Raw genomic sequence first — 26249 nt, forward strand, 5'->3', positions numbered from 1 at the left:
CAGGTAAGCCTTAATCTAGGCTTACCTGTAGCTCAAAGTGGTTTGTAAGGGTTTACAACCACTTTAAACATATAGTGCCTAAAACAGAGACACAGACCAGAGAAGTAAGTAGACAGACAGGGCATGAAACAGTACTGCAGATTCATGACACAGGATGTACCCCTATCTACCAAGAAAGTCTGCATTGCATCGATGTAGAAAAATGATCAGCCCCAGAAAAATGCACTGAGAGGCCAGAATGGCAAAAGTCTAGCAAACTAAAATATTACTATGGTAATGAATGGCCAAGAGGAGAAGTATTGGCAGATTTGGAATTCCATATTTCTTCTATAAAGATCAGACACCCTTGGCTTCCCAATTGCAGGTTGGGATGTATCTAATTTTCTCAGGATACAACACTGTGCCATGTTTAAGCAGAGCAAAGGTAATAACCCTCTCCTCCTCCCTTTTTCCACACTTAATTTCATCTCCCCTTTTCTCTTCTTTTTTTATTTATTATTATTTCCTGGTTTGAAGCTTTAAACAACAACATTTAAAAAAGGCATTTGAGAAACAGGAGCGGTTAAGCCCCGTACACACGAGCGGACTTTTCAACATCCAAAGTCCGACGGACTGATTCCGTCAGACTATTCGATCGTGTGTGGGCTGCAACGGACTTTTGACTCGCCAAAGTCTGAAGGACTTTAGAATATGGAACATGCTTCAAATTTTTCCAAAGGAACTCCGCCAGACCCGGTCCCTTCGAAAAATTTGCTCGTGTGTATGCTATTCCGACGGACTAAAACCGACGCTAGGGCAGCTATTGGCTACTGGCTATGAACTTCCTTATTCGAATCCAGCCGTACGTCATCACGTTCAAATCCGTCGGAGTTTAGTGTGATTGTGTGTGGTCAAGTCCGCTCAGCCGAAAAGTCCGTCAGAACTCTGTCGGAACTCCGGCAGAACTCCGACAGAACTCCTTCGGAAGTCTGTCGGACATAAGTCCTCTCGTGTGTACGGGGCTTAAGTCTTGGTATAATGATTGCAGTGAACACAAACAAGTCCTGAGATGCATATTTCTGGAATACATCATTTATGCAGTAGGTTTTTTGCATTGATGCTATTGTATTGTATTCCTCCTTGTTGTAATTACCTTTATACATACAGTGTGGACATGTAATATAATTCAGTCCCTTTGGTTGCAGGTCACTAATTTCATTGCACATATGACGCATTTAATATCCCTAATATTTGCAATCCTCTGCCTTTTGGGAGTAATTGCAATGAGGGAATGGATACTTCCACCGTTGTTTCTTTAGATTGATCCTTTTCTATGCAAGGAAACTTACAGTGGATACACTCTGAATGTATTAGTATTACAACCTGCAAATCACTAATTAATGCAGATTTACTAATGTATACATTTATTTACGCATCTAGAGGATGACCTAAAATATTTGGGGAAAATCTGGTCTAAATGGGTGGATTCACGAGAAACCTTACTGGAGGTAGATATTGATAAAGAGCAGCATTAAATTAACAGTTTATGTGACCATGATAGTGGAAATTAGGTTAGCCTGAAATAATGTATGTGCTGTAGTATTGGATGATATATAGTGGAGAACTTGGAAATCTGAGATATTCTACTGAGGTTCAGTTTTCAAAACACTGCAGATGTTTATGGATTGTAACAATGCTGTACATTCATGATGCTAAATATAGTAAAAAACTATTGGTATATAGTTATATAACTGCTATACTTATTTTAGATTGTTGAAACATACAATGATTTTTACATGTGTTCATATTGATACATCTACCTGTTGTGTAATCCAGTGATGTGCTGGCAGTCTCTGTATGTATTTATTGGTATGGCAAATTAAAACTTAAAACAACAAAAATAATGGAATCAAAAGGGAAAGATACAACGTGCCTGGTCTTTGTTTTCATATTGAGTTCAGTTATCTTACCAAGTAAGTTCAGTCTGATATATCAGAGTCACTGGCTCTCATAAAATAACTCATAGCATTCTTTCCCAGTTTGGATGATAAACAAGAGTTACAGTTGCCAAATGCAACTGCATTTTTTTTGCCCATGTAAAGGTGTCTGAGATCTGATGACACCCATTTAATGGGTCTGAGGGGTGTGTTGATTGGTGTGCTGGAACATTTTATTATGCTCAGAAGACACACCCTTATTGCCAATCGTTCTACATACATCTATATTTCCAAGGTTTTTAAATCTGATGACCAACAATTTATTTAAAATGTCACTAACCACAGTAGAAAAAAAAGGTAACCCTTCCTAGTCAACTTTGTAATGTGACTGTGCCCTTTGTTTAGCTCTAACAACTTTATTTATTACTTAATTTCCTGTGCAGCCCGCAACACTAATAGTGCGGTGGCAACGATCTGTGAGCTTATAGAGCTGCTGCACTGTTGTCACCACACTGTGCATGTTCCCTTTCTGCTGTGTAAGGCACCCTTATTTTCAATCATTGTACATGCATCTATATTTCCACCTGACAAGATTTTTACAATCTGATGACCAACAAATTGTTTAAAGTGTCACTAACCACAGTAGAAAAAAAAAGGAAACACTTCCTAGTAATTATTGTAATGTGTCTGTGTCCTTTATTTATTACTTAATTTCTTGTGCAGCCTGTGACACTAATAGTGTGGTGGCAACGATCTGTGAGATCTGTGAGATGTTCCCTTTCTGCTATGTAAGACACAGCTTACTGTGAAGGATATTCCCAAATTACTATGCAAGGCTGGGGGTGGAGCTAAGCCACAACAGGTCACGTATCCTGAGGGGTCCCCTCAGCTTTTTCATACCTTCCCCACAGGCTGTGCAAAGTGGATTGGAACTGTCAGTCGAGGATATGATCGTGAGTGGACGCGATTCCTGACTGACAGCTTCACTTGGCTTTACGCGGCTTGGAGGAGAGCCTGTAAAAGCTGATGGGAAATCACAGCACATAGGACCTTCTCTAACTTAGCCCTGCCCCCAGACCAAGCTGTACTGCAGGTGAGAAAAGAAAAAAGGACACGTGACCTCCACTTACATGAGAGAGAAAGTATTTAACAATAAAATAAAAAAGCATATCGCATGCATATCAGTGGCTGCTAGCGTGCCCCATCATTTAGGAGCACAAGCAGGCTTTACAACCATTTTAACAGAATGAAATTATGACTCTGTAGAGACCAAATATGAAAACAATTGCATGCATATTTTTCTTAGTAGATTTTATTCACCTTCTGGACCTTGTAGTATAGACATGTTTAATGTCTACCTTATTGGTATCTTTTTATACATTTGTGTGGCCACTTTTTTAAAAGGTAAAAGCAGGGATAATGAAATATGAATTGAATTTGCTCTGCTAGTTAAAAAAACAAAGAAAAACAGACTCAAAATGTGTATTTTTCCCAACCATTCCCCAGACTGTTTTTGGCTATTTACGTCAGGGCTGCATTAGGAGCCTTTTGAGGACTTTTTCGAATGGAGTTTATAACAGCTCCGCTTTTAGTGTGGACTGTTTTATGGTTGAATATATTTTTATTGTGTGCCAGACAGGAAAAAATAACATATTTGTAAACAGGCAATTGCATCATATACATCGCCTTGACATCAAATAAGGCACAGCAATATAAACAGGATGAAGAAAAAAAGGGGGGGGGGAAGCAGAAGAAGCGGGTACATCAGGGAAAAGGAGAGAAGGGGCAAGGGGGGAGGCAAAGAAAGCCATTAAGAGTAGAAAGAGAGAAGAGTAGGGTGGGGAAGAACAGGGGGAAGCACAGCATTCACATTAATAGAAACAAACATGTACAAATTACGCATTATTGTTATGCACTCACTTCACATCAGAAATGTTTAGCACAAAAGTTAGCGGTAATCAATTAAGGTTTGGCCGCTAGGCCACCGATGGTCAAAATAACGACACCCTCCTCCATCCAATCACGGCAGGCAGCCTGCTCATGAGAATGTAAGGTTGTTAAGGAATAATTCCGTCTGCGAGTGGTGTCGCCAGATGGACCACAACATGGTAAACCTTTCATAAGCGTCATCCGCCTTCGCCTGCAATTCCTCCATGAGCATAGTGTCATTAAGGATATCCACCCACGCTGAAACAGGGGGGGTGGAGTCTTTTTTCCAGTATAGGGAGATGGCATGACGAGCCGCTGAGAGAAAAAAGCTCAGGAGACTGCATTTCTGCAACCATATCGACCCAGGGAGAATAGATAAAAGTGCAGACAGAGGCGATGGAGGCAAAGAGGTCTGATACATGTCATTATAAATCGCAAAAATCTTACCCCAAAAAGGGCGTATTCCATCACACTCCCACCAAATATGAACGTATGATCCCTGTGCTCCGTGACAGCGCCAACACACATCAGTGCTTGATGGAAACATCCTGTGTACCGAGACCGGGACCCTGTACCACCTCGAAAGTAGTTTATAATTCTTCTCCTGTGTAAACCCTGACCTGGAGGATTGATGCGTATGGGTAAAGGAGGTAGACCACTGTGCGGGGGAGATCTCTAAGTGCAGGTCTCTAGACCAGTTGTCTGTGAATGCAGGGAGAGTAGCATACAATCGGGTTTGGACATCTTTATAGATGAACGACAGGGTATGTCTTGGGGTTTGAGCCAGACTGCAGAGATCCTCAAATGGTGTGAGCGGTCTATGTGTATTACCGGAGAGATGGAGATCTCTGCAAATCTGGGTCAGCGAGATAGTAGTGAGCCAGTCAGTCTTTACATTGGACTGGGGATGTGGAGGGGGGCGGAAATGACCAGTAGTAGGATGAACGAATTGATTGGCTGTGGGCCAATGTTCACGGGTATAGTTCCCACAATGTTGCTTAGCAGCAAGGGCCGGGAGGACCGGATTATCGAATAGGGGGGTTAATGGACCAGGATCTGTGGACAGAGCATAAGGGACAGCCTTAACATACCACAATGTGAGAGCCGCCCTTGTCAGAGGGGAGATCCCCTGCATCATCCGGAACCCGGCGTGATGCCCCCACATTAGGGCCCGTAGGTCCACCGGGACCATGTCTTGTTCAATTAAGGTGGAGGGTTTAATGCGAGGTCTCGGGAACCAGTCCAAGAGTCGGGATAGTATCGCGGATGTGTGGTACAGTCGGAAATCAGGGAGGCCTGCTCCCCCTCTGAGTTTGGGGGCATTTAAAACCTTATGTTTAAGTCTAGAGGGGTGGTGTTGCCACACAAACCTGCCCACCATGGCTCGCAAAGCTAAAAAAAAGGATGTCGGTAGAAGGATGGGAAGAGTCTGGAACAGATATAACGCCCTCGGAAGGATATCCATTTTAATAACACTCATTCTCCCCCACCATGAGAGCTTGAGAGTGTGCCAATTCTCAAGAGAGCGCTTAATGGAGGTCAACAAAGGGCTAAAGTTTAGAGCGTACACGTCATGAAAGTTAGCAGGGATCTCCGTACCGAGATATTTGATCGAACGAGATTGCCACTTAAAGGAGAAGCGTTGCTGAACAAATTTTAGGTCAGTCGGTGATAAAGATACATTTAAAGCTTCCGTTTTGTGCAGATTCAGTTTGAAATTACTATAAGCTCCAAACCGATCAAGCTCCTCGAGTATGGCAGGGAGGCTAAGACGGGGTCGAGTGACATACAATAGTAAATCATCTGCGTAGAGAGATAGCTTACGGGGAGCCGAAGGGGTGTCGATCCCATGAATAGAATGATTATTTCTGATGGCTTGAGCCAAATGTTCGACAGTAATTGCAAACAAAAGAGGCGATAGGGGGCACCCCTGTCTGGTGCCGTTCCGGATCCCAAAAGCCTCCGACGTTTCCCCGTTAGCCAGGACCCTGGCAGATGGATTCTTGTAAAGAGCCATAATTTTGGTGAGCATTCGTGGACCCAAACCTATTTGCTGCAGGGAGGCCTGGAGAAACATCCAGTTCACCCGATCGAACGCCTTTTCGGCATCGCAAGCTAAAAGACAAGTGGGGATATTGTGTGATTTGGCATACGAGATAAGGTGTAGGGTTTTAGTGGTGTTGTCCCTGGGTTCGCTGCCTAGGACAAAGCCCACTTGGTCACCATGAATGATAGAGGGGAGCAGGGGAGCTAGGCGTGTTGCCAGGATTTTAGAATAGAGTTTGAGGTCCACGTTTAATAGGGATATAGGCCTATAATTTCCACACTGTGTGTGATCCTTCCCTGGTTTGGGTATGACCACTATTTGGGCCTGGAGAATCTGCTGGGAAAGGGGATGTGCGTCATCTATCTCCTCGAATGTCTTGGCCATAAGCGGGGCAAGTTGGTGAGCAAATTTCTTATAAAATAGCGGAGAATATCCGTCGGGCCCAGGGCTTTTACCATTCTTCAGACCTTTTATTGCTATAAGGAAGTCATGCGTAGTCAGGGGCAACTCTAGGTTAGAACTAACAACAGAGGAAATGGTAGGTAAGGCCGTGTCCTGAATATATTGCGACAAATCGGGTGATGTGGCGGAGGAGGAAGGAGTACTCGGGGAGGGGAGATTGTAAAGTGAGGAATAGAAGTCCCGGAACTCCGAGACAATCTCCGAATTCCGGAACCTCTTCTGCTGGGCAGAGGAGAAAAGGTAGGGGATGTGTTGCTTCCTCAGTCTGGGGCGGAGAACGCGCGCGAGATGCCATCCACATTTGTTCGCCTGTGAGTAGTGAATGTGATGGCCCTTGTGAAACGCGTTCAATGATTTGGCCGAGAAGATTTGAAGCAGGTCCCGACGCGCGTTAGAGAGTTCCGTAAGGGTTCGCGGTTCTAGGGTGCGTTTATGCGAGGCTTCCAGGGATGCTATCAGGGAGAAGAGTCGACGTATATCGTCCGTGCGCGCTCGCTTCAACCTGGAGCCGTGTTTTATAAAAACACCGCGAATGACGCATTTCAGGGCCTCCCATTTGGTCATGTTGCTAGTCTCATCATGGGCATGATCAGTAGTGAAGTCCGTGATGGCTTGAGACACCTCATAAATGCATAATGTATCTGTCAGCAAATTGTCGTTCAGCCTCCATGCGCCGCGACGGGGGCAGCGAGGGAGGTTCCCTAGGGTCAAGTGTACCGGAGCATGATCCGACCATAGCCGCAACCCGATCTCGCAGTGAGGGGCAAAGTCCAAGAGGTTTTGGCTGAGGAGAATGTAATCAATCCTACTATAAGAATTATGTGCTGGGGAGTAATAGGTGTAATCCCTGTCAGAGGGGTGTAGCAGTCTCCATGCGTCTACTAATGTCACGTCCGCTAAGGTGGCCCTGAGTCTGGACAACGAGGTGGGTGACAGGTGAGACTTACCAGTAGAAGAGTCGAGTCTCGGCACAAGAGGAACATTCAGATCGCCCCCTAGGATCAGATTAGTGGTTCTGAAAGATTTGAGGCGAGCGGTCATGGAGCACAGGAATTGGAGTTGATTCTGATTGGGGAGATAAACATTGGCAATAGTCAACACATTTTCAAAACATTGCAATTTTAAAAATAAAAACCTTCCATTAGGGTCTATGTCGCTTGCAAGCACTTGTGGAGTAAAAGAGCTATGAAAAGCAATCGAGACCCCTCTGGAGCAGGCAAGAGGGTTCGTGCTGTGAAACCATGTAGTGTAATGTCTATCTGGGATAGAAGGTACCTTATCAGTCCTAAAGTGAGTCTCCTGTAATAAGAGAACTTTCAAGCCGGCCTTATGAAAGTGACGTAAAATCTGTCTACGCTTTTCAGGAGTGTTAAATCCTCTACAATTAAGAGAGGAAAACTTAAGATCTATCCCAGCAGACATGTTGTACGGAGGTATGTGGCATGATATTTGGGTGCATGAAGTGCGGCTAAGCAGAAGAGTGTGGAAAAGAGCTGTGCTGCAGGGGTGAGGAAGAGAGGAGAAGCGAAGGAGATCAAGGGAGGAGAGAGGAGAAGAAGGTCAGAGCGCTGAGGTAGGACAGAGGAAATATGAGGCCCTAGAGAGGCTAGGGAAACGTAGTGCAGGTAAAAGTGTGAACAATGGTCCTGTAACAGCATGAGTCGGTGTTCGCTAGATAGCAGAAGATGTAAAATTATAGGGAGAATACTCCCTCTAGTGTCCATATGGGGGTAAAAGTGATAGACACTACAAAAAGAAAGGCTAAAGAATAAAACAGAAACAAAGTCACTAAAGACTTTGTACACCCTATCGTGGGGGAACGTGGGTAAGATAAACTCAGGGGCTCCGCCCCAACTGTAATAAACTGTAATAAATGCTAAACAGATGAACAGCACACAGCGCCTAAAAATACAAATGACAGATGGTGTGCGCCATAGAGAACAGATAGCAAAGCCATAGGGCGGACAACCGCCCACTAACGTTTGAAAGGCACATTACATCAAGCCAGGGGATCAAAGATAGTGGGCTCAGTATAAAAACATGTAAACCGAACAGACACCCTGAAAAAAGAAAAAAAAAAAGATCAAATGTTTGACATTCAGGCCAGAGGATGTAAAGGGACGACCCGGGAACCAGGAGTCCAAAAAGGCAGCAGTAAAGAACGTAGAGGTTAGACACCCACTGTCAAGTGGGACTGAAAGTGTTCATCCTGGAGGAGATTTGGTGGTGCGGGAGCGGGACCTCTTCTTCTTGGTTTGCTTCACCCAGGCAGAGGTGCTGGGCAGGCCAGGGGTAAAGGCAGTCAGGGGCCAGTCCGGGATCCTTATTTGGGGCAGTTCAAAAGTGCCAAGGAAGTTGGGCAAGTCCCCTAGCATGCGGAATGTGGCAGATTTACCATCATGGGAGGCGAAAAGGTGAAACGGGAACCCCCAGCGATACTTGATCTGTTTGGCATGCAGAGCGTCTGTGACCGGCTTCAGGGCCTTCCGCATCAGCAACGTTTGCTTAGAAAGATCCGTCAGGAGCATGACAGGCGTGCCGTTGAACAAGATGGAGTCCTGTGCACGCGCGGCTTGCATTATTTCAGCTTTAATGTTGAAGAAATGGACGCGGCAAATAACGTCTCTGGGGTGATCTGGGTTAGGATTGCGAGGGCCAAGAGATCTATGAATCCTATCGATCTCAATCGGCGATTCCTTAGGTTTATTCAGCAATCGGTTAAACATGGTGGTGGTAGCCGATAACAGATCCTTGTTTTCAATCGTTTCAGGGATACCGCGGATGCGGATATTGTTACGGCGACTTCTATTTTCCTGGTCATCAACGACATAGAATAAGGGCTGAATCTGGTTAGTATGTTGCTGTAAAATATGATCATGTTCCCTGAGTCTATTCGCAGATTCCTCAGCATGGAGCTCAATGTCCTCAAAATGCTGACCAATGTCCTGGCGCAGATCCTTAAGTTCTCTCTTATAGGACCTCTCTAGTCTGGTAATATAAGCTTCAATGTCACCTTTAGTGGGGAGAGCCTTAATATAGCTTTCCATATCCCAGCCTCTGCTCTGCTTGCCAGAGGCTGGAGAAGGGCTTCTGGAGGGTGCTGGGCTCTCTGGGCTCCCATCCCGCACCTCAGGGCACCCTGGGGAGGACGGAGGTGAAGAGGGCCAGGAGGCCTGTACCTTAGAGGCAGTATGAGCTGCCTGTGCTGCCGCCGAGCGGGTCGCCGCCATCTTGGATTCCGGCGCGGCCTTGTTAGTCGGTCCTCTTGCGGGGAAAAAACGATCGATGTCCCCCGGTTTTTGGGTCCCCGAGGTGCGGGGGGTGTGTGGGGCTCCTCTCCTGCTCATGGGGATGTTCGGGGAAGCCCGAGGCAGCGGCGCTGTGTGCCGATGGGAACGGTGGAGCGGGAGCTGAGCTCTCACGCGTCCTTCTCCTCCATGCGCTTGGCCACGCCCCCCGTGTGGACTGTTTTAATTGTGGTTTATGGTACTCCTGTTTTTTTTCATTAAATGTGTCTTAAAGCTTGATGTGTTCTGTTAAATATGCTTTTCAAAATGTGTCACTTTCATTGGCTGTCCAGGACATACATAAGAATTAAATCTGTTCTTTTTTGCCACTGACTTGCAAAATGTGGAGAAATGAGGGTGGCATTGTGTTCAGTATGACTTTTTACCAATACAGTTTGGGGTCCATCAGACCTCATTATCATATGTTGCTACTTTAAATGGAAGCTGCCTCCTGATAATTGGTGATTTGATGACTAATGGAGGAATAATTAATCGACTAAGCCCTAAGGGTAAAACGCATTACAGGGAAGGTCCTAGACAAGGGCTGTCTACATCAAGCTTCTGAATAGCTTGTGAATAATCAAGCCCCTTCCCAATAAATACATCAAATCACTTTTCACAGGGCCTGGTGAAGAAGGTATCATGTCACAACTTCACAGCCTAATTTAACCCTGTAAATGCCGCACTACCTTGAATCAATTGCATCTGTTGGACATGACCACAGGGTGGTTGTGGTGCAGCCGCATAAATTTGCATTAGTCATGTTTGGCTGGGGAAATGTCCCCTGAATATGACAGGCTGTTTAATTTTAGCCACTGCCATGGAACACAGGGTTGCAGCTGATGTATGTATATAGCCCGGAACAGCTGCATACACAGGTTTAGGTGGGCAGTTGAAGGGGGGTGGGGGGCAGTCAAAATGTGACTCAACCACCTGGTTTTACTGCCCCCTAGCCACGTGAGTGAACATAGCTTAAAAAAAGTTCCCTTATGACATATCAAACATTCACTTTTTGGCATTCAGGTCAATTTTAACTAGGAAAGGTATTAATTTCTCACTGGCTCTTTTGAAGGTCCTATTCTTTTTTTAATGTCTTGGAATCAAGGATCCTGAATACTGTATAGCATAATAAGACTACTGTTATAAAAAAAAATATTATGTGATTGTAATTAATACATCAAAATAATTGTACAGTGTTATAATGTAGTGTGTGTTGTAGTGTATTTATAATACTTCTTCAATTAAAAAAGTCTGACAATGCTTTAATCCGAAGTAACCTCTTTCTGCCATGTTTTACATGGGCTGTGAGATTTTATTTTGCCATTGTTAATAAACAGTTCAATGCTTTGCTATTACAAAGAAAACAGTGGCTCTCACTGAATCAATTAGGAACTCATAATACATCTTTAAAGACCATTTTATTTTGTACACAATTATAGTCCTACTATCTTGAAGGTCTACAGCCAGCGGACCCCTGATGATGTCAGACCTGTGACGAAACGTGTAGCCACGTCCACACGTCCTGCGCTTGTGCTATTGCAATTTAAAACCACATACAGTTTTTTTTATCTGCTAGCAATTTTATTTTTCGTTTTCAACACTGTTTGTATTTTAAACGCTATCTGTACATTGGAGATTTGGTGGAGTCCTTCTTACAGCATCTGACTTTATGCAATAAAGAAAAAAAAATTTGATGTTAAAAGATATTACACGATTCGGAGCACTTTTTATTTTGCATGAGCCTTCACGCTGGCAAATATTTGGGAAGTTTGCGGTGACTGATCACCTGAGCTGTGGAATCTGCAGATAGGAGACACCCGTTTTTCACATCTGGTCGTCTGGAGCTGGAATTTGAGACATTATATGTGCTGACTGACCTCCCTTTCAGACCGGACCATTTTGCTGGCTTAAGACCAGGCCACTTTTTGCGATTCGGCACTGCGTCGCTTTAACTGACATGCAAAGTGGCTCCCAAACAAAATTGACGTCCTTTTTTTCACACAAATAGAGCTTTCTTTTGGTAGTATTTGATCACTCCTGCAGTTTTTATTGTTTGCGCTATAAACAAAAAAAGAGTGACAATTTTGAAAAAAAACGCATTATTTTTTACTTTTTGTTATAATAAATATCCCCCAAAAATATATAAAACATTTTTTGTTCCCCCAGTTAAAGCCAATACGTATTCTTCTACATATTTTTGGTAAAAAAAAAATCACAATAAGTGATTATTGATTGGTTTGTGCAATAGTTATAGCGTTTACAAAATAGGGGATAGTTTTATTAATAATTTTTGTTACTAGTAATGGTGGCGATCAGAGATTTTTATTGTGGCTGCAACATTATGGCAGACACATTGGACATTTTTGACACATTTTTGGGACCATTGTCATTTATACAGCAATCAGTGCTATACAAATGCACTGATTCCTGTGTAAATAACACTGGCAGTGAAGGGGGGAAGCAGGGGGTGGCAGTGTAGGGGTTAAGTGTTCCTAGGGGCGTGTTATTAACTGTGGGGGGTTGGGCTTTGTGTTAGTGAACACTGATCTCTACTCCAATCACATGGAGCAGAGATCAGTGTCACTTGTTGCTAGGCAGAACGGGGAGATGCTGTTTACAACGGTATCTCCCCATTCAGCCTCCCCGTGATCACGGGTATCCACGCTGCGTTCGAGTCCGCAGGACCCGCGACCGGACTCACGGGGGTCCTGACCAGTATGCAGGTGCGCCGCCGGCGGCGCACACGCGATGGCAAGGCGGCATAAGAAATGGACGTACCTGTATGCCAATATGTCTGCCTGTGCCATTCTGCCAACGTACATCGGATCTTGCCCGGCTTAGAGATTATTGCTAGCAGCTATTATAGCCACTAGCAGTAATCACTGCATACCCATCACCCCCCCCCCCCCCCCCCGCTGGGAGAACACAATGACTCTGCAGGAGGGATTCCCCATTCAACAATGATGTGTTTGCAGGAAAGAAAATTGCTTCACATATGGCCGTCTTAAAGCTTACAGTTTTATGGGACATGAGCTGTACTAAAATACTGTTATCAGTAAGGTGACATGCAAACTACTGGCAGTAGTCCACTATATCTGAAACTAAATGCATCCTGCTCCTTTAACAATTAGCGTACATAACAATTTGTGTTAATACTGTACTGTAACATGCTTAGATATTTTAAATGAAGGTATAGTTTCCATATAAAATATATTATTCAAAGATAAAAATTGATCAGATTAAGGCTTATAAAAATCTACTTACCGTATATACTCGAGTATAGGCCGACCCGAATATAAGCCGAGGCCCCCAATTTACCCCCAAAAAAACTGGCAAACTTATTGACTCGTGTATAAGCCGAGGGTGAGACATGCCTGTCCATCCCTGTGTGTGTGTCCGTCCATCCCTGTGTGTCCGTCCGTCCCTGTGTGTCCGTCCATCCCTGTGTGTCCGTCCATCCATCCCTGTGTGTGTCCATCCATCCATCCATCCATCCCTGTGTGTGTGTGTCTCCATCCATCCATCCATCCATCCCTGTGTGTGTGTGTCTCCATCCATCCATCCATCCATCCCTGTGTGTGTGTGTCTCCATCCATCCATCCATCCCTGTGTGTGTGTGTATCCATCCATCCATCCCTGTGTGTGTGTGTATCCATCCATCCGTGTGTGTGTGTGTGTGTGTGTGTGTGTGTGTGTGTGTGTGTGTGTGTGTGTGTGTGTGTCCAGCCTACCTGTGTCCCGAGCCTTTGTCCCGAGCCTCCGTCCCGTGTCGTGCCTTGCCTTCGTCCCGTCCCGTCCCGTCCCGTCCCGTCCCGTGCCGTCCCGTGCCGTGCCTTGCCTTGCCTCCGTCCCGTGCCCTCTTCGTCGGCGGCCATTGTAAAATTCAAAAGCCGCGCCTCCTCCTTCGCCTGTGATAGGCGGAACACTGAATTTCCCAGCAGCCTGTGTTCCGCCTATCACAGACGTCGTATCATCCTCGTCCGTAGTACGAGGATGATACGACGTCCGTGATAGGCGGAACACAGGCTGCTGGGAAATTCAGTGTTCCGCCTATCACAGGCGAAGGCGGAGCCGGAGGCGCGGCTTTTGAATCAGAATGGCCGCTGTCTGTCTGCTCGACACGCTGATCGAGCGGGCAGACAGCGATGACTCGAGTATAAGCCGAGGGGGGCACTTTCAGCCTCAAAAAAGAGGCTGAAAATCTCGGCTTATACTCGAGTATATACGGTATCTTGTTAACTGGACCATAAAATATGTGATGATTTCACTTCATTTAACATTTAGTAAGCCTTTAATGGCAGATTTATATTGATTGATAGTAAAAATATAATTTACCTTTTAATCTGATATGAACCCATGCTATCAGTAGATATACATATTATGGCTCTAGCAATTCCCAGGCAGATTTCCAGTGACCCCTATTGTCTGCTAATTACTCTTCAGCAATCATTAATTTGCTGTCAGATGTCTGTATCCTGTAGCAAATTCACTGACTGACAGTAGCTGACACAGAGATGCAGTTGTATAATAGAATCACAGTAAGCCTTTACAGCACTTTGTTTGGGTTCCAAATATGCCACTATCGGCTAATTAAAAATGATTTAACCTCCCTGGCGGTATGATTATTTTCGATTTTTGATGCTCAAAGCGGTACAATTCTTTTGCATAGAAATTTGGCGTTTAATATTGTAGGCCATTCTTAGGAATAACTCACTTAAATCTGTCCAAAAAGAATCTAGTAGACATCCCGGGTATGGTAATGTTTGAAAAACGAAATCATAATATAATATTATAACTAACTATAAATAATTATAACAAATAATAATATAATTATAATAAAACGTATTCAATAATGTAATCAGATCAAAAACACTGAAATTTGCTCAGTTGCAGAATTGTCACTGTCATTACTTGATGACGAATTTCCCCACAAATCACTATCGCTCAATTCTGCGAGTGATTCTAATTTATTATTGATGTTTTCTAGCTGGTCTAAAACTACTTTTGATGTAAAGGGACAGTTTTGGTTGCTATGGACAATCTCCAGTTTTCAGGCAGAAAGAACAGTATTTATAATATAAAACTGCATGCAGAGCACGGGAGAAACCATCAGGGACAAAAGGGATGTGAAATTATTTCATACAGCAATGTAATCTGATTATGTACTGTAGGTATAGTGTGTGTGTCAGTTTTGAATTTGGCGCCGTGGTCCGTTCCCGTGCGTTGCAACACTCGCAGGGAACGGAGCTTGGCTCTGTGATGAATCGAGCGGAGACACAGCCATCGCACACTGCAGGGAGACATTGCAGGATCCTGGGGACAAGGTCAGGAAGCTGTGCCTGGATCCTGTGATGTGATCCCTGGCTCAGGGTTACTGCTTTTGGTACTGAAAATCTACCCCAAGCCGCACTCGGGAATACCAACAGGGAGGTTAATTCTGCATAGTCTGTATCAGTAAATTAACATTACTTTGTATGATGCATGTCATATTGTTTAACATATTGTAAAATATTTTCCTCGTTGCTATCTTAAAGTTTATGTTCTGCCTAATCCTTTTTGGTAAATTCTTTGCAAAGAAATAAAAATCTATGTAACGATCCTAAAAGAATCCAGGAAGTACATATTGTATGCAAACTATTCCTTTCTGCATAATGCAGCCAACTAAACATTCAGAAATACAGTACTGTGTAAATGTTTTAGGCAAGTGTGAAGAAATGCTGTAAAGTAAGAATGCTTTCAAAAATATAACTATATACAGTGCCTTGCAAAAGTATTCACCACCTTGGCTTTTTGCCTATTTTGTTACATTACAGCCTTTAGTTCAATGTTTTTTTAATCTGAATTATATGTGATGGATCAGAACACAACAGTCTAAGTTGGTGAAGTAAAATTAGAAAAATATATACATAAAACTATTTCAGAAATAAAAAATGGATAACTGCCATTCTGTTAAGCCCCCAAAAAAGCTCCGGGGCAACCAATTACCTTCAAAAATCACATAATTAGTGTAATCATGTCCACCTGTGTGCAATCTAAGTGTCACATGATCTGTCATTACATATACACACCTTTTGAAAGGCCCCAGAGACTGGCACCACTAACCAAACGCTGCCATGAAGACCAAATAACTCTCCAAACAAGTAAGGGACAATGTTATTGAGAAGTAGGTTAGATCATTAAAAAAATCCACATTTTTGATGATCCCAAATCTATCATAACCAAATGGAAAGAACATGGCACGACAGCAAACCTACCAAGAGATGGCTGCACACCAAAACTCACAGACTGGGCAAGTAGGACATTAATCAGAAAGGCAGTACAGAGACCTAAAGTAACCCTGGAGGAGCTGCAGAGTTCCACAGCAGAGACTGGAGTATATGTATATAGGACGACAATAAGCCATAGTCTCCATAGAGTTGGGCTTTATAGCAGAGTGGCCAGGAGAAAGACATTACTTTCAGCAAAAAACAAAATGGCTAATTTTCACATTTCGAGTTTGCGAAAAGGCATGCGGGAGACTCTCAAAATGTATAGAGAAAGGTGCTCTGGTCTAATGTGACTAAAATTTAACTTTTTGGCCTCAACTTGATGGAGCTGGAGCAGTTTTGAAAGGAGGAATGGGCAAAAATCCCAGTGGTAAGATGTAGCAAGCTCATAGAGACTAATCCAAAGCAACTTGGAGCTGTGAGAGCCGCAAAAAGGTGGCTCTACAAAGTATTGACTTTAGAGGGGGTGAATAGTTATGCACATTTACTTTTTCTGTTATTTTGTCATATTTGTTGTTTGCTTCACAATGATTTTTTTTTTTTTTTTAATCTTCAAAGTTGTGGGCATGTTCTGTAAATTAAATGATGCAAATCCTCAAACAATCCATGTTAATTCCAGGTTGTGAGGCAACAAAACAGGAAAAATGCCAAGGGGGTGAATACTTTTACAAGGCACTGTATATTAATTGTTTATTTTTATCCATTTACAAAATGCATAGTGAGCAGATAAAAGAAACCACCCTTTGGCTTCAAACCAGCATCAATTATTTTAGGTACACTTGCACACAGTTCTTGTGTGGAACTCAGCAGGTAGGTTGTTCCAAACATCTTGGAGAAATAACCTCAGATCCTCTGTGGATGGAGGCTGCCTCAAATCTATCTGTCTCTTCATGTAATTCCAGACAGACTAGATGATGTGAAGATCAGGACTATGTGTGGGGGCTAAACCATCACTTCCGGAATGCCTTGTTTTTCTTTACTCGGAAGATAGCTACTAATGACATTGACAGTATGTTTGGAGTCATTGTCCTGCTGCAGAATAAATATGGGAGTCACTCATACACCTCCCCCCCCCCCTGCCTGATTTGATTTGGGTTTTTCTTCTGTTCATTTACTTTATATTTTGTTAATTTCTAAAAATAAACTACTTATGCCGCGTGCCCAAAACCTAATTTTCCGACAACAAATGTTGGATGTGAGCTTGATGGCAGGAAGTCCGACCGCGTGTATGCTCCATTGAACCTTTCCGACAAATGTTGGCTAGCAGGTTCTCAAGTTTTCCGCCAACAAATGTTTATTGTCAGACTTTCCAATTATGTGTACACAGGTCCATCAGACAAAAGTCCACACATACACGGAATCAAGTACGAGCTGGAGATATAACTAGCGTTCGTAATGTAGATATCATGTACTTCTATGTAACTATGTTCGTAATTGTTGGCCAACATTTGTGTGACCATGTGTATGCAAGACAAGTTGGAGCCAACATCCTTCAAACAAAAATTCACGGTTTTGTTGTCGGAAAGACCGATCGTGTGTACGGGGCATAAAACTTCTATTTCTGAAAGCATTCCTAATTTACAGCATTTTCTGCACCTGCCTAAAACTTTTGCACAGTGCTGTATATACTGTACAACCAAATACACAGCCATATGTCCATGTTATTGCCCCAACCCTTTTATAGAAAATTGCTTTGAGAGAGTGAAGTAGCAAATTAATCAGCTCACTTTAGCCCTCCCCAGTAGCACATAGTAATCTTCTGATTTCTCCTCCACAGCTCCATTACACTCTGGAGTAAATAACTTTGGCCTATGTTGGGTATGGTGAGGATGTCAATCACTCTTTTCCTTTAACTTGGCAACACTGGTGCATGATGATATGCCACATGTGAACAAATAGTGAGTCCTCCAAGACTTGGAGTTTATACAGAGATTCCTCTCCACACTCCCGCTGGCTAAATGAAGCACCAGTAGAGTAAGGAAAGGTGACTATGAGCTTCTACGGACAGGGCAATTTAAAGAGGATATATACTCACCTCGGCTCCTCTGATGCAACAACCTGACAACCAGCATTTTATGAAGAGAGCAACAATGGCAACACTCTTGTTTTAAAAGTACAAGTTTCCTTTCATTTTAACAGCTTGAACTGAGGCACTCTTGTTAACATATATTTAGATCCTAATATATGGGGAATTCAGCAAGGATCACAATTACAAACATAAAATTGTTTGTGAACGTATTATTGTTGACACTGAATGCAGCTCAAAGCAGCAGGTGCCAGGGCCTCTAATCACTGCAACTTCTGGCAAGAGTTTAAAGTGGTTCTAAAGCCAAAAGTTTTGTATCATATCGCATTACCCTCCACCCCTTCAAATACTTACCTGTGTCCTGTATTGATCCAGTGCTGTGCCTGTCTGCAGTAGCGCTGGTTCTCTCTCTCCTTTCTCACAGGCCCAGAGACAGCGGAGGGAGTTATTGGCTCAATCAAATGCTGTGAGGAGGGAGGGCGGTGGGGCCAAGCTGTGCTATAGACACACACAACCTGGCTTGCTAGAGAGCCCACAGGTGTACCACCATAGGAAGTGACTTCCTATAGGGGTTCAGAGAAAAGAAGAGGAGCTGAAAGTGCCAGCAGAGGACCCCAGAAGAGGAGTTTTGGGGCTGCTTTGTGCAATACTATTGCACAGAGCAGGTAAGTTTGGTATTTAAAAATATATATATATATATGGTTTTTACAAACGCTCTAAGTATTACTACGCCGTTGGTCTTGTGAAAGTTACAACCTTAGATTACGCACAACAACTCCTAGGGGCATAGTTATAAAATGTGCTTCAATCCGAGCACATTCTTGTATTCAAAAACATTTGCCTTATATTTATGTTGGCTATGTAAAGCTTCCTGGTGTGGATTCAAGAGGACTTGTTTTGCTTATTAGGATTTTAAGACTACAGTGCTTAAAATAAATGTCAGTAAAGAAGTAGGAGCCTGCAAGGCAGGTCTTCCTGAGGCTAAATCCATGAAAAAATTATTGATTTACCATTTGACAATCAGGGCCAGTAAAATATAAAATTTGCTGTAATAATAATATTAAGACCTGGATTGCTCATTGAAGGGGCAAATGATGAATGGTTTTCAGAATATACATTCTGATGAGTGTTCAGCAGTAAGAAAGCAGTGAACATCATCTGCTTTATACATATGCTACCAAGTTTTACAGAACATGCTAATTCTAAGGTTCTTATGGGCATTATGAGTACGCATGAAATAAAATATAGATCTCACGTATTCCTTCATTTATATCTTTTTAGTTTAATATAAAGTAATGTATTTTCCCCAAAGAACATACCTGTCATCTGATATGCCAATGTTGGGATTGAAAAATAATACATGTTCCAGTTCTGTGGCCAGAGCATTAACTTCATCTAGCACATAGAATTGATAAACACAACATCTTTTTACTGCTCTGTGAGCCATAACTACTGGTTCTAGGTTGACATCAATTCTGATTTGTCCCTTCTCTCTTCATTCAAAAAGTCGTGCCATTCTCAGCCTGTCATCACTGATAAGTGATGAAACACAAGGCAATCCAATTTTATTTGAGATTGAAAGGCTTTCAACAAATTGAACCAATTTACTGTTGTGCAGTCTTGTTTGGGCGTTATTTTGAGCTGTTTCAAATGTGCACTTCTTATCTTTAATTAATAAGATTTAATGTGATAATAAACAAACTAATGCTTTAAAGCAGGAGTCCACCGGGACTCCGTGTTTTTTTTTTTTTTTTAAAAGCCAGCAGCTACAAATACTGCAGCTGCTGACTTTTAAATAGTGACACTTACCTGTCCAGCGCGCCCGCGATGTCGGCACCCGAAGCCGATCACTCGCTCGTCTGTCGGGTCCTGCCGCCGCCATCTTGGGTATGGGAATCAGGAAATGGAGCCTTTCGGCTTAATTTCCCGGTTCCCTACTGCACATGCGCGAGCCACGCGGCGCAATCCGGACGGTCCCCGCTGCCTCTGGGAGCTGTGTGTTTCCCAGCAGGCAGCGGGGCACTTGCTGAAGGGGGCGGGCGCTTGCGGAAAGGGGCGTAACGTACGCCCCTTTCCGCAGAGAGCTAGCCCGGAAGTGGGTGCAGTTACCTGGATTATCCAGGTAACTGCACCCCCCTCCCCCCTGAAAGGTGCCGATTGTGGCGCTGGAGGGGGGGGATTCCGATGAGCGGAGGTCCATTTTAGGGTGGACCTCCGCTTTAACATGAAGTAAAGCTACATCTCTGATGTATGAAGATCAGTTCCAAATGTAGGCATAGTTCTAATAAATGAATGAGAAGCCATGCTAATGCCTAATGTTGCACATGTAAAGCCCCATACACACAACCAGATTTTCTGCTGTTTTTTCCTGCAGATTTATATGAAGTCAAACCTTAGGAGTTTCATGTGTATGCAATCAGGCAGGCCCTTGCACTACAAAATCAGCAGAAAATCTGATAGTGTATATGGGGCTTAAGACACAAGGTTTCTCCATCGAAGTTTGTCCGAAATCCCACACTAAGGCCAAACAAACAACAGAATGAAGGAGAACTGGCGGTAACAATGTTAAACATAAGATCTTTATTTTAAAGAGCGTGGGCATCTAATTTTTTTCTAATTACTATCTTCTACAACCAGGAATTTTGTCTTGTTGACATCTGCAGTTACATTGTATTGTTTACATGCCTATGTGGTGGTTTTTGTAGTTTTTCACTGCAGCTCAATGAGAATATAAAAGATAACATTGGGCCTGAGAATGCCAAATGGGTTGCTTCTAATGAAACTTGGTGTGTGGACCTTGCTGGTTTAAGTATGAGCTCAGAGGTGGGGCAAGACTTTCTGTAGTCCCCTTTCCATGTTTCTTTTTGCAGTCAGGCCCTACATCCCCAACAATTGTGCTCTGTATCTCCTTTCCAACAAACAAGTTGGGAACTTTGTACACTGCCCATCTAGAATCAACCCCAAATTCCCTCTGATGCTTTTGCCTACAACATTTTTTACGTATTTTTTTTTATATACCGATTTAGTTACATTTATTTTGAACTGAAAAGAAAATATTGTAATATTTAATTAATAACTAAGTAACTAATATGGAGATTGTCTGCGCTTTGCCTAGATGAATGGTTCAACCATAAGTCAGTCTTAAAGTGGAAGTAAACTCTCCTATTGTTTTCAGCCAGGGAAGCTGCCATCTTTGCCTCTGTTTAATCTTCATTGCTATGGTGCTGCACATGTGATTCGTTATGACACCAGCCATTGGATGGTTTGATAGTTTGGCTGAGAGCACAGCCAATGTGTAGTTAGCATTCCCGGCATGCCTTTTTTTTTTAACTGTTTAAATCGATGGATTTACTTCCACTTGAACAATGGAAGACAAGGTTTGCCTTTGTTATAGACAATAGCATCTCCAGTATGTTATATTACTGTCACATGTGTATGAATTCAGTTTACAGTATTAATTTACATTACACTGGTGCTTTTAAAATCCTTGAACCTTTCAGATCACCCTTTTTGATCTAATAATATACAGTTGCACATAGACAGTGGGGTAATTTTTAGGTTCCTGTTTCTTACAAGCAAATCAAATATCTTGCAAAGGGTTTGTTAATCTTTTATAAAATCTATGCATGATATTTACATTGACAAAGACAATTATTTCCTTGGATTTTTCAATTATGTTATATTTTGGCTGAGATAACAATCACTTTACAGTGGAGACAGACACAAATTAATAGTCAGAACTAAGGTGTCTGATATAATTACTCCTTTGTGTGAAATATTGTTTTAACGCTTTATGTAATCTGAATATAGCTGACTCTAAAAATGTAGAGTATAATGATAATGACCTTAAAAGGCTACGTGCCGCAAAAAGTAAACATTTTATATTTAAAAATGTCTGTTTTAATAAAATATATAAAAAGACAAATTATCTATCATGATCCAAAGAGTTACAGTGCTTTGAAGAACATAGGAGGTTCACTGTTTAATAAGGATTTTTTTTTTATACCTTTTTCTTACAGGAGGTGGAACTGTGCCGGCTGAATAGCCAGGATAGACTGGGCTTAACTGTCTGCTACCGGACAGATGATGAGGAAGATACAGCAATATATGTCAGTGAGGTAAAGAGAAAATGACTGACGGTAATAAGGAAAGGTGGGAAAAGGGTGTGGGAGAGATCATCTGTTATGCCTAGATCACAGAGTCTGTCTGTTATAAAGCACAAAAGTCGGAGTGAAAAATGTATGAAGTGTTAATAGAATAGTGCAGTTGTATGAAGAGGTGCATTGGTACAAGGAATGAAAATAACTAAAGAGCCCTTATAGGAACAAATTCTAAATGTTTTGGTCCATGTAGTAGGTGTGATGGTGCACCTCTATGAGATCAAAATATATGCAGTAAGCATATTAGATGATTGTATGACAATAAACCTAAACATTACTGGCTGATAACGTTTACTTTTCATATTGTCGTTGCATTGTTCTAATTATTAAGCCTCCTTTTATTTGATTAATGTTATTCAGTTCAGCCCATTCTTGTCACTCAGATTTCAGCTGTAGACTAAGCTTAGGTTGGAGGTTTCTGAAATCCACAATTATACAAACATACATCCATTAAAATCTCCCTAAACTCACATAATTAAAAACTATCACTAAGACCCCTTTCACACTGGGGCGGTGGGGCGTTGTGGGTGCCGGCGGTAAAACAGCGCTATTTTTAGCGCCACCTTACCGTAGTTTTAGCAGTGGTATTTTGCCACTAGAAGGGTGGTTTTACCCCCCTGCTAGCGGCCGAGAAAGGGTTAAAACCACCGAAAAGCGCTGCTGCAGGAGTGGTGGAGGAACGGTATACACACCTCACCTTCCAAAGATGCTGCTAGCAGGACTTTTTTTACCGTCCTGCCAGCGCTCCGCTCCAGTGTGAAAGCTCTTTGGCTATTTCTGGGCGCTTTGTAGGTGCTATTTTTAGCGCTGTAGCGCCTGCAAAGTGCCCCAGTGGGAAAGGGGTCTAAATGGTGTACTAAAAAACTGATCATATTCACTCATTCACAATGGGGTTTGTTTTCTGTATTCTGCAAAAAAACCTGGTGGATCCTGCTGTTCTCTGTCTCCCCCCTCCTGTACATGTGCCACTTGTAGCTAGGGATTTTACAGAGCAATGTTGGCAGCTAGTGCACATCATAAAAAGCCATGGGGTCACTCCAAAATCCATACCAGACCCTTTTCCCCATCAACATGCACCCCCCCATGTTGAGGGCATGTGGCCCAGTATGGTACAGGAGAGGGGGAGAGGCTTGTTGTTTTTTTCTTTTATTTTGGCATAGGGTTCACCCTCAAAATTTGTAACAGGTTCAGAGAGCCTGGTATGTTTGGCTCAAAGTCAGATCACATCCATTGAAGTCGCATGAAAGTCGGACATGAGGTCGTAGAGCAACGGTGGATCAAAAATCGTCCGACTTCCATGTCGGAGCAGTGTGAACTCAGCTTTATTGTCAAAGCTTAATTGAACAAGTTGAAATTAGAAACTGATTGGTTACTATGCACAGTTGCACCACATTCTAAGAGCACCAGTTTTAGTAAATCTCCCCCTCCAAGTCACAAAGGAAAGGTACTGTTCCTGATTGTACCAGATACTTCACTGGTCAGTGCCAGTGTGAGACTACACAGTAAGAAATCCAGAAAATGTGTTACTTTAACACTGACATGATCTATGTCTGGAGGGAAATCTCTGAGTCCCTTCCACTGCCATATGTTTTCCTAGATGATGGTGGCATTTTTTTAAAACAAATGTCAAACTACTTTCCAACATAACAAAAAGGGTGTAATGATGGCCAGATAAACACTTTCATTCACAGTAACATGGACAAAATGTGTGGAGTGCTTGGCATTGTAGGCTGGGCAACAACAAGTGTAATGGCCCTTCTAGCTATATTTATATATACATTTTTATAATTATTATTTTACCTGAGAATGTGCATGACCCCTGCAGAATAAAAAGCAACAGAAATAATATTTTTTGTCAATGTGGCCTGAAAGTTTAATGATATACAGGACATACAGATGGAATAGGCTGCCTGGGCTAGTCCGTTTTCAAAAACATCCTAGTTCTAAAGCTTCTAAGTCTGCTCCTATACGCTTCTTTTTTATCTCTTTATTCTCTCTGTTTTATCTCTTCAACCCAGTGAAACTGTATATGATTATATATTTTTTTTTAACATTTCAAGCTTACAATAATTTTTTCATCTTAATCAGCCTGGAGCAGTCCTGCAAGACTAGTTCCCGAAATAAAAAATCCTCTGTAATTATACTGGCCTTTGCCATTAAATAACCCTACGTGGTTTATTATTTTTTGTGACAGGCTATTACTAAAAAGGAATATTGAACCTTTTATATAAGATGTAACCTAAAAGCAAATGCTACACTTGAGGTGCTTCTGTTTGAAAAATAGCTTTTGGCATGACAGGGCCTAATGAATGGTTTAGGATAACCATCAACAGAAGGTGATAGATAGTGTTCCCACTCTGGACACTGGATCATTATTCATTACAGAAATATTAAACATCTGAACGGCTCAAGAGCCCTCTATGGATGTCAAGTTTTAACTCAATATATCAACAGTCACAATGGCAGGATATTTGATAATACTTACTTACAGTAGATTGAAAGAAAATTCAGACCTGATACAACTGATAATTGAAATATATAAATTTGCTTTATAAAAATGGAAAATGTACTTTTACTGCCAATCTTCTTTATTTGATTTGAAAAAGATGCATTGACCACTTAAGGACCAGGCCTCTTTTTCAGACTTGGTGTTTACATGTTTAAAACAGTTTTTTTTGCTAGAAAATTACTTAGAACCCCCAAACATTTTATATTGTTTTTTTCTAACACCCTAGAGAATAAAATGGCGGTCATTGAAATACTTTTTTTCACACCGTATTTGCGCAGCGGTCTTACAAGCGCACTTTTTTTGGAAAAAAATCACTTTTTTGAATAAAAAAATAAGACAACAGTAAAATTAGCCCAATTTTTTTTTATATTGTGAAAGATAATGGTACGCCGAGTAAATTGATACCCAACATGTACGGCTTCAAAATTGCGCCCGCTCGTGGAATGGCGTCAAACTTTTAGCCTAAAAAATCTCCATAAGCGAAATTTAAAAAATTCTACAGGTTGCATTTTTTGCGTTACAGAGGAGGTCTAGGGCTAGAATTATTGCTCTCACTCTACCGATCGTGGCGATACCTCACATGTGTAGTTTGACCACCGTTTTCATATGCGGGCGCTACTCACGTATGCGCTCGCTTCTGTGCGCAAGCTCGTCGTGACGGGGTGTTTTAAAAAAAAAAAATTTTCTTATTTATTTTAATTGATTTTATTTATTTTTACACTGTTTTAAAAAAAAAAATGGATCACTTTTATTCCTATTACAAGGAATGTAAACATCCCTTGTAATAGAAAAAAGCATGACAGGTCCTCTTAAATATGAGATCTGGGGTCAAAAAGTCCTCAGATCTCATATTTGGGCTAAAATGCAAAAAAAAAAAAAAAAGAAAGAAAATCTGACATTTAAAAAAAATATAACTTTAAGAGGTATGGGCGGAAGTGACGTTTTGACGTCGCTTCCGCCCTCCTATGGTATAGAGACGAGTGGGGGCCATCTTAGCCTCACTTGTCTCTATGCCCAGCAGATGAAAGGACCCGATCACCTCCGCCGCTACCGACGGCTCCGGTAAGCGGCGGAAGGTGCGGGAGGGCGGCGGGAGGGGGGGTGGCACCTCTCCCGCCGCCAATAGCCGTGATCTCGCGGCGAATCTGCCGCAGAGACCACCGTTATCCTACAGCCGACCGCCGCCTGAAGAGATGGATATCTCGGTTGTGGCAGCAGCTGCTGCCGTTACCGAGATATCCCTCTTCAAAAATAGGACGCACATCGTCGTGCGGTGGTCGGCAAGTGGTTAATATAATGCTCTATGGTTCAAATGATTTTATGTTCCTCTTTTACAGTTTTTTTTTTTTTTTTTTTTGCAAATTTAGAATATCTTCAAATTAAAATAGGTTTACAATGCAATACTTTACTGATATGAATACCATGTTACCTTTTATTTTTGTGTAGAGTAGGTATGAACTAAACAACTTGTGCTTGGCTTGAGTTGGGTCCAGCAAACTTTTCTGAAGTTTGGGTGCCAAATTGGAACCCTTTTGAGAGGAGTGAATGGTAAAAAACAGTAATGGCCATTTACTAGGCTAATAGGCAAGGGATTGTCAAACAAATGTAATGGGGGGCTGGGCAGTGCTCACGGGAACATATGTCAAA

At 42.3% G+C, this 26249-nt stretch overlaps 1 protein-coding gene across 2 annotated transcripts in view; it reads left to right on the plus strand.

Annotated features, from left to right (window-relative positions):
• The window catches only part of PDZRN4 (PDZ domain containing ring finger 4), a 253740-nt gene that overhangs the window by 186721 nt on the left and 40770 nt on the right, over positions 1–26249 (plus strand). For both annotated transcript variants that reach the window (XM_077472343.1, XM_077472344.1), the window contains exon 4: positions 21953–22051. In XM_077472343.1, the coding sequence (XP_077328469.1) occupies positions 21953–22051 (99 nt within the window). The remainder of the gene's footprint in view (positions 1–21952; positions 22052–26249) is intronic.

The sequence above is a fragment of the Lithobates pipiens genome, unplaced genomic scaffold (assembly GCF_037356315.1).
Source record: "Lithobates pipiens isolate NorthernLeopardFrog02 unplaced genomic scaffold, aLitPip1_a1.2 Scaffold_8, whole genome shotgun sequence".
NCBI lineage: Eukaryota > Metazoa > Chordata > Amphibia > Anura > Ranidae > Lithobates > Lithobates pipiens.